Source organism: Clupea harengus, chromosome 2 (genome assembly GCF_900700415.2).
Source record: "Clupea harengus chromosome 2, Ch_v2.0.2, whole genome shotgun sequence".
NCBI lineage: Eukaryota > Metazoa > Chordata > Actinopteri > Clupeiformes > Clupeidae > Clupea > Clupea harengus.
This window is the reverse complement of record NC_045153.1, coordinates 20,536,188-20,545,241: the sequence shown is the minus strand read 5'-3', so window position 1 is coordinate 20,545,241 and position 9,054 is coordinate 20,536,188. Positions and strand designations below refer to the sequence as shown.

Below are 9,054 nucleotides of genomic sequence, written 5' to 3'. Positions count from 1 at the left end.
TCTGCAGAAGTGCTTGCACTTCCAAGGACATTTTTTCCTCAACACCCCCCGCCTCTAGCCCCCCCACCCCCTCCCCAACCAACCACCCCCACCACCACCACCACTGCCCCCCCCCTCTCCTTCCCCACACAAATATCTGCATGTTTGCTACCTTCATCCGTCACACCGACCAGAAATGGATAATGCAAATGTATGGCTACCCTGACGTTGTTGGCACAGGCTGCCGCACTGTGCCTTCTGGGATGGGGAAATGAATGAGGTGAAATATGGAAGTACCTCTTCTGCTCCTGCAAAACAATGGCAACGCAAAACAATAGATGTGGCACGAGGCGTAGATGAAAGCGATTACATTAGCGCCTAACGGCAAGGAGCGGAGGTTGATTGGTGTTTGTTACATCTCAGGTGGGCTTAACAAATGCAGCCATGTTAGAACATAGCCGAACAGAGTGCTAAAATGGCTGATGTCAGATTTTACTGATTACATTTTTTTTTTTTCAAATGAAATGCAATGGATGTACCACTGGATGAGTTAATGTTATATGTTAATCTATGATGTTAAAGCATGAACCAGCTGTAAATGTAAATTCCCTAATTTCACACTCCTGTGTTATTTCCTGCAGTATTTCCTTCAGCAGCATTGGGGACCTGCTAGTTTGAGACCTGTGTAGCTTGTGTGCTAGACCATCATGTCACACTTGTCATTTTGAATATATATATCTACTACATATGAGAATAAAGGTATCTAGTGAATATGAGAGCAGAATTCTGTAGAAAATGTGAGTGTAAAAGTATCTAGTAGATGTGAGTGGAGATGGAGTGGAGGCAGATAGTGTGTTGGCCTGGAAACGGAGCTGTGAGTTGAGCCCAGAGCTGTGCCCTCCCGCCGGCTCCTGGTGAAATCACTGTGGCCATATGGGATCTCCCAGAGAGGGCAGGAAGTTTGAGGGATCTGTGCAGTGCTGGGGGGCGAGGGTGGAGGGGGGCGGTTTGGTGTTGTGTGTGTGTGTGTGTGTGTGTTTGTGTGTGTGTGTGTGTGTGTGTTTGTGTGTGTGTGTGTGTGTGTGTGTATGTGGTGTGTGTGTGTGTGTGTGTGTGTGTGTGTGTGAGAGAGAGTGTGTGTGTGTGTGTGGTGTGTGTGTGTGTGTGTTTGTGTGTGTGTGTGTGTGTGTGTGTGTGTGTGTGTGTGTGTGTGTATGTGGTGTGTGTGTGTGTGGGGGGGGGGGGGAGGTTGTTCCAGGCTTCCAGCACCAGTGTCCTGGGAGGTCAGGCCGAGCCCCCTCTACCTGTGGCCAAGCTGTCAGCTCCGCAAAATCCCACCACCCACACACACACACACAGACACACACACACACACAGAGGGAGAGAGAAAGAGTGAAACACACACACACACATCCGCTCTCTCCACCCCACCGTCCGAGGGGGGCTGCCACATGTCGGAGAAGGAACGACTCAATCCATCACCCCTGTCCTGTACTCATTTACAGACATTTGTTTTCATACCCAGTTAATCTGAGCAAACAAAATGGCCGAGATAACAGCATGAAAGGAAATGCCTACTCACCCGACAAGGACAACCTGCTCTCTCTCTCCCTCCCTCTCTCTTTCTCTCCCTCCCTCTCTCTTTCTCTCTCTCCCTCTCCGCTTCTCTCGGCTGTTTGTCCCTGCCAGTAATCAGTACAAACACAGACACCTGTTCTTTCCTCGCCACTGCCAACAAGGTAAACCAGCTTAATTGGCACAAGACCGTAATAAGTGAAATTAATGCCCTTTAACAAAGTGCTGCCTCCTTTTAATCATTAACTCCACCTCTCTTTGTACCCCCACACTCGTTGATTACACTCATCACTTTGAAAAGAAAATATGTGTATGGAGAAGAACTGACCTGTGATGGTGGCGGTGGTGGGTCTGGGGGCAGCGGATGCAGCAGAGGCCTGTGTGAAGTGCACACACACCAGGTTAAGGGGAGGCACAGTCTCTGCTGAGGCTGACAGGAGTTAAGGGTGGAGAGTGGGTTTGAGTCATTGTGAGGCTCGAAGTGTGAGTACGTCTATGAGAGGTGTGCACTGTAATGCATTAACAGGAGTAATGCATCCGCAGAGCTCACATCTACATATACACAAAAACATAACACACTGCCACACATAAACTTCTGCACAGAGCGACACACACACAGCCACACACACCCTGAGTGTTAATGTGTACGTGTGTGTGAGTGTATGTCTTCAGTATCCATTGTGCTGTTCCTATTTCTTATGTTTTGTGTGTTTAGGTAACCAAAACACGCAGTCGTGCGTTATTATAGATAATTAATCTGAAATGAGTAACAGGCCTTTGGCCTCTCCGCAGGCTCTACCGACATTGTGGCCTGTTCTGTCCATGGAATCAGACATCCGGTCACGGCGGCCCTGCACATCATCATGGGTAAGGACACACAACTCTTGACACGCTACAGTAACAGCTCCTCTGCTTCATGACAAGGAGGCCTGGAGGTAGAGGGATTTAATGGAGCAAAAATATACACTTTATTAATATGTAAATGCAATTCATATTTACTCTTCAATTCCACTGAGTTATGTGTGCAGGGGCAATGCTATCGGTTTCTGTCTTGGAAGAGGGTCTCTCGCTCGCTCTCTCTCGCCACTATGGCAGCGTGTGCGGTTTGTGCAATCTGCTGCTTAATTAAGAGCCATGTTTGTTATTGTATGTGTGTGTGTGTGTGTGTGTGTGTGTGTGTGTTTGTGTGTGTGCGTGCGTGACAGATATACTGTAGAGATGAGTGTGTTTGAATGAGTAGATGTGTGTATGTGTGTGTGTCCGTGTGTGTGTGTGTACACAGAATAAAAGTACAGTGAAAGGATTGTGTGTGTGTGTGTGTGTGTGTGTGGAGGGGGGGGTGTGTGTGTCTGTGTCGGTTCTCTTATTGTCTCCCGACTGCAAGATCTGGTTAACAGGTCCCCTGGAACCAGGAAACAATCCCTGGAGATGTGGGAGGGGAAAACCGCTGCTGTCAATCAGTCATCTCTCCGCTCTTGTGAAAGCTTTCTCATACCACTCACTTCCCTACTGTAGTGGCAGTCAACCCCCCTCCCGACCCCCCTATTCTCTGGCCCATCAGCTTTTTGGCTTAGTTGTCCATTTATTTTTTGGGGAAGAACATCGTGTTGTGTCGTCTGCGATGCGTTCTGAAGTGCACACTGATACGTCTGGTCCATTGTGTTGACTGAACAAGCTCCTCTGGGCTTAGCATGACAGACAAGCGGATTTGCCTTGTGTCAGGGGATTACATGCGACAGATAGACTCGCTCACACTATCTAAAAGAAAAAAGCATACATGCAAGCACAATTGCAGCCTTAGCTTAGTGTACTTAAGTTAGACAAATAATGAGACGAGTGATAGAGACAAGAAAACATATAATATATATATTTTTGTGTCTATGTTGGAGTTGAAACATGTTCACATAAAAACCCATTATTACAATTTGACTAGAATTGTCTAGTTTTCCCCTAAAGGAAACTAATGTTATATTCCTGCTTTTTGATTATGCTAGAGCAGTCGTGTTCTCAAAAATGGAACAAAGCTTTGAGAGCAGGAATGGTGTGGGGGTGACGGTGGTGGTGGGGTGGGGTTGATTGGGTGGTGTTCCCTTGCATGGAGGGGAGAAGTCCTTTTTGGAAGACGTCATGCTCTTCAGTTGATCCAAATGATTAACTCGATGCTGACCCCTTCACACCAGAGAATCTTGCTCATCATTAAGACTTCAGTCTTAAGATGGGGGCCATATGGTATTGTAATTCATAGGCCTTTGACGAAGGAAGGCGTGATTTTTCTTTTTCTTTTTTTTTTCCGGGGAATGGGACCAGGGCCAGTTTTGTGAACAGTAACTGGGGCTGGCAAATTGTTAAGCACCTCCGTCTGTTAGGAGAACGGCCGAGTCTCTCGGAGTGGCCAGGCTCCACAGCATCTCTGAGCTGTGATTAATTAGTCTACCGCAGAATAGCAGCGTCTGGCGTGAGTTTGCTGAGCTAAGTCACGATGCAACGTCCACATCTGCCAAAGCGGAGAACCTGACTGACAGCGCCTTCTCCTACTACCTGACAACTCAGCCCAGTGCACTCGCTGAAAGGCCCCCGTTTGAGGAAGCAAAAAAATAATAATACAAAGACGCCAAAAAACAACCACGTTCCATCTTAAAATGTCTGGCCTCTATTTGCCTCGAAGGCAAAAAGAAGCGAAAACACAACAAAACAAAACGTCGTAAAAAAAAACCACATGAGTGGCGCCTAGGACACCTGACACGAATGAGGGCGCAGAGCCCATTTGCCTGGGCCAATGGAAGCCCTCTTCATTTCTAATTAAGCAATATTTACGCATGTGAATAAGGCCAACTGGCGGGATTTTTCACGAGGCTGATGAATAATGCATGAGGCCGCGTGGAGCTGCGCGCGGGGCCAGACAGAAGGAGGTCAGGAATGTGCAAAAGGGATGATGGGAATGGACCTGTCCGACGGTGCCACCAGATCTGTGGCAGTGGCACGCTTGTGCACCACTCCTGTGTTCCTGCTGTAACGTGGTGAATGAAATCTGTATCAGTGTGTTGGACACGACTGCAGTGGAGTTGGTACTAAACACCTGATGACAGAATGTTCTTGGGATACACAGACAGACTGTTTATGAGGTCCACAACTAAGAATGGGACCCACAATATGTGCTGGGGGGTGGGTGGGTCTGGATTGGTTTGATGTTGCTTTCAAATCCACAACTGTAGTACACCCCCCTTGTAATGCAGCAACCGTTCATTATGTAGACACTAAATGTCAGGTTCTATAGGGTACCTCAGTGTCAGTTAAGGTTCTATAGAGTACCTCAGTGTCAGTTGAGGCACTAACCCTTTGGTGGGCGTTATGGTTTTGCTTCCATAAAATAATCACCTAATTCAGGATGTTTCTCAACTAATTAATTTCTAAAACTCATCTATTCTGGTGACTGATGTTTATTTTCTTTCATGTAAAGCAGCCTACAGAGGTTCAGAAAGATCTTCACTTCTTGACTTGGCACATATTTACACGAGGACTGCCTTCCCTAGTGTGAGGCCTGGCTTGTTGATGAGTGTTTGTGTGTGTGTGTTTGTTTTTCCTGTGTCTGTGTGTGTGTGTGTGCAGGACACCGGCAGCCTGTGGACGCGTGCAGCTTCAGCTCACTGGGCCGGCTGCTGCGCTTTGGCTTCTCCGCCATGTTTGGCTTCGGCGGCCGCACACTGGCGTACGCTGAGAGGCATCGCTGGATGCCCCCCAGTCAGCGGCGGGAGATGGCTCTGATCAAAACGCTGGCGAATCTCAAGTAAGTTGCGGATTCTGACCCCAACTCCACCTCTCTGTGTCTCTCTGTCTTCCTCTGTCACTCTTTCTCTCTCTGAAGCTCTCTCTCTCGCTTTTTGGAGAGTGTGGTCGAGGCCTCCAGAGAAAGGTATCAAAGCTGAGCCAAAATCTATCTATCTATCCCTCCATCAATCCATTCATGCATCCATCCATTCTCACCCTTGTCTGTCCTTTTCCTGTGTGCAGGCCTGAAGACTGTGAGCTGTCCTTCCTACCTCTGAAGCCTGGCACTGATGGAGCTCAGGAACAAACAAAGTAGGTGGTGACGGGCAGCTTTCTGGCCTTAGCCTCATTTCCTTGCTTGTCTCTCGGCTGAGCTTCGCTAGTAATTGCCTCTGTGCAATTTTAAACAAGCTCCCCCCTGCTTAATTGGCGGCTGGAAAAGAATCAAAACGCTTAAGCGTTGAAGGTCACCCAACTAAAGGTAACAGTGGGGGAGGAGTGTGTCTGTCTGTCTTCAGCAGATTACCCATTATGTGGGGTTATATCATCACCTGAGTTGTTTGTGTGTCTTTCCACAGAACACGGTCCAGGAAAGATGTCAGAGATTCTGGTAAGGATGGATGATGACTATGGTTTCATCTGTGACAGAATATTATATGATTTTGTTTCATAATAACCTCCTTTCTGTATCTCTCTCTCTCTTCCTTATCTATCTATCTATCTATCTATCTATCTATCTGTCTATCTATCATATTTCTCTGCTGTCTAAGAAGGGGGGTCGTGGCAGACCACCCAGGGCCTGTTCCTGAACATCAGCATCATGGCCATCCCCTGTCTGTGCTCCATGGCACCCAGAGGCCTGGCTCCCAACACCAGGTCAGTGGGGCGATTTATTTCTGGATGTTTCCTACCGCCAAAGCGGGCGTGACCCTGCGTGCAAGGCACTGAAGGAGCGCTTGGCTTACAGAGTAGTGGTGATTCCTGTCATCGTGTGACAGCAAAAGCCTTAAGACTAGGTCAGTGGGTCTTTAATACATAACACTAGACTACCCAAGCCCTTAAATCCAGTGTCCTGGCAGGCCCTCGCCTTTGGATGGTACGGGTAAGGCAGGGCAGGGCGGGGCGGGTAAAGCGGCCGGGGCCACGTAACATTCTGAAGGAGGTAATCCCAGGGACTGGAATCAGTGGCTGGATCAGACCACTGAGGTCAAAGGCATCTAGATGGACTAATCAGCACATAATTACTCTGATTAAACTGAGTGACTTAGGAGCGGAGCATCTGTCCACGGGCCTTTGGGACGTCTCAGTCCCCCATCCCCCATGCTCCCCTCTCTCTCATGCTAGGTGCAACAAAGACACAAAGCAACAGGGTTCCCTCTATAGTCACTTCAGAGGACCACTTCAGGTTAGTCAGAGTACAGACCTCACCATACAGATGAGAGCTCAACTGCTTCTGTGCTTCCAAAACAGTGGAACAATGGAAATGTCAATGACACACTTTCGTGTAAAGATGAACAGCTTGTGTGCACTACATTTTGGGGGCATCTTTATTAAAGCAAACACACTAGAATGAGTTTCTTGCTCTGAAATATATTATATATATATGTATACATATTGTATCATTATTGCAGTCTACAGTTTTTTTTATCTATGTCTGGCTTACAGGCTGAACAATGGCAGCATGGCCTTGATAATGGCTGGGAACACCTCCAGATCAGATTTCGTCAAACACCTGAAGAGATACAACAGTGTAAACAATCAGGTGAGGTCATCCTTTCCAAGCAATGGACTGCCCAACCCAGCAATGGGTGCTAGCCCCCCACTGAACCCCCACAGGAAATCCAGCCGACGCTAATGGAGTTAGCAACCTCCTCAGCTTAAGCAGAATTAGCATACTGTCAAGTCAAATTAGTCCACGATTGTCAGATTCCCGTAAAACACTTTTCAGGCTAATACAGATTAGCCTATTTCAGAGCCTGCCTATCTCTCTCTTCTTTTTTCTCTCCCCAGCAATCCAATTTAAGGGTGTTTGTTAACCTACATTCTATATTTACACGTCGTGTGGGACGATGTGCAGGCGGATTGAGAAGAAGTTGGTGTAAGTGAGATGTGTGCGTGTGGGCTGAAAGCAACGCGAGAAAGTAAAGATAAATCAGAACCAGAGATGACTTCATCAAGATTCATCTGTCTGTGCGCGCTAACTATTTTCCTGCTAAAAATTATTCAGGAACAGGAAAGATATCGCCCTAATTGAAAAAAAAACGAGGCTACTTCACTCAGGTCCTGTTTTCCTTATTTGCGTTGTTGTTGTAAAGATATGTTTGAGGGGGAAAACAAGGAATTCAAATAAAGATCCTCTCACATCCTGGAAAAGCTGTTAATAATGGATACAGGTTTAATTTAACAAACATAAACAAACAAGGCTGAATGAGAAAGATATGTTTGATGTGCTTTGACTCAGCCATGAACCCAAAAATATATTTTTGCACCGAACGGATGGGCAACTAGCCCGCAGATCTGGCTAATGACCAAGTTCATCCCAGGTCACGGGAAGGGATTGCTGGTGTCCACATTTAGAGACTGCTGTCTCGCTGTTCGCCAGTGCCCCCTTGTGGACACAAAATGATCTACACATTATGTATTTCAAAGGTTACTATTTTAATTAATTTACCAAAGAAATTATTTTGTGCAAAAACGAATGTTTTGCATACCTTTATATGTAACATTTATTAACTATTATTATTCTAACGAATTAGTTTACATGAGGACCACGGTTTGGTTGCACCATGGAATGGTTTGGGACATTTATATTTACTAACATGTACTTTTATCCAAATTAAGTTACACGATAGGAAAGGTTCACTTTTGGTCAGTAGGAACATTTCCTAGGTTTTATACAGCACTGATTTTCTACTCCTTCATGGACTCCCACTATTGCACTTTGAAGACCTATGCAGCCTAACAGGACCTAACCCAACTTTTTCTTGTTTCTACAGTTCAGCTTCTCATTTGTGGAAACACACACCGTCAAGGCGGTGAAGCTCCGTCCAAGAACTCAGGGCTGCTGGGCTGATGAGGTGTCAGAGGACAATGAGGAGTCTGATTCCAAGAGCGCCCCCATAATCTCCTCCGATGGCTCATACCCCTGGAATATAGACGGAGATCTGCTCGAAGTCCCTTCTGAACTTTACATCAGGTATAGTGTTCCCCTTCTCGTTCCTCCTCTTGACTGTTTGAACGGAACTGCTATGGTGAATGAGGCCAGCATAGGAAATGCCTTGACTTCCTGACAGTCATTCCACCCATAACTCATCATGAATTCTAACTTACGGCAGTTTTTACGCAACATTCTTTGCAGCTGTGTTAAATGTATTCAGCTTATGTTACAATGATAGTAAGGGGCCAGGTTCTGTTACTGTTTGTTTGAATGAAACCCAGGGGCTGAGGGAAGTGTGTTGATTCAGCTCTCTGTGTGTTTCTCGCAGAGTCCACCCTGAGCTTTTAACACTGTTTGGAGAAAACCTGGAGGAAGCGGAGGAGTCTCCAGTAAAGTGCAGCTGCATTTGAAATATGCACACACACACACACACACACACACACACACACACACAGGCACACACACACACACACACACACACACACACACACACACACACACACACACACAGGCACACGGGCACACACACACAGGCACACAGGCACACACACCCACACATACATACACAGAGACATATA

General features: G+C 46.7%; 1 protein-coding gene across 2 annotated transcripts in view; it reads left to right on the top strand.

Annotated features, from left to right (window-relative positions):
* The window catches only part of cerkl (ceramide kinase-like), a 43,470-nt gene extending 34,512 nt beyond the window's left edge, over positions 1–8,958 (top strand). Inside the window, exons 6-13 of one of the 2 annotated variants that reach the window (XM_031586317.2) lie at positions 2,347–2,421; positions 5,161–5,338; positions 5,563–5,631; positions 5,898–5,929; positions 6,093–6,195; positions 6,985–7,081; positions 8,316–8,515; positions 8,805–8,958. In XM_031586317.2, coding sequence (XP_031442177.1) covers positions 2,347–2,421; positions 5,161–5,338; positions 5,563–5,631; positions 5,898–5,929; positions 6,093–6,195; positions 6,985–7,081; positions 8,316–8,515; positions 8,805–8,886 — 836 coding nt within the window. In that variant the 3' untranslated portion in view covers positions 8,887–8,958. Of the gene's footprint in view, positions 1–2,346; positions 2,422–5,160; positions 5,339–5,562; positions 5,632–5,897; positions 5,930–6,089; positions 6,196–6,984; positions 7,082–8,315; positions 8,516–8,804 lie in introns of both variants that reach the window. The other variant, XM_031586312.2, reaches the window with a different exon arrangement.
* Positions 8,959–9,054: the final 96 nt, after the last annotated feature.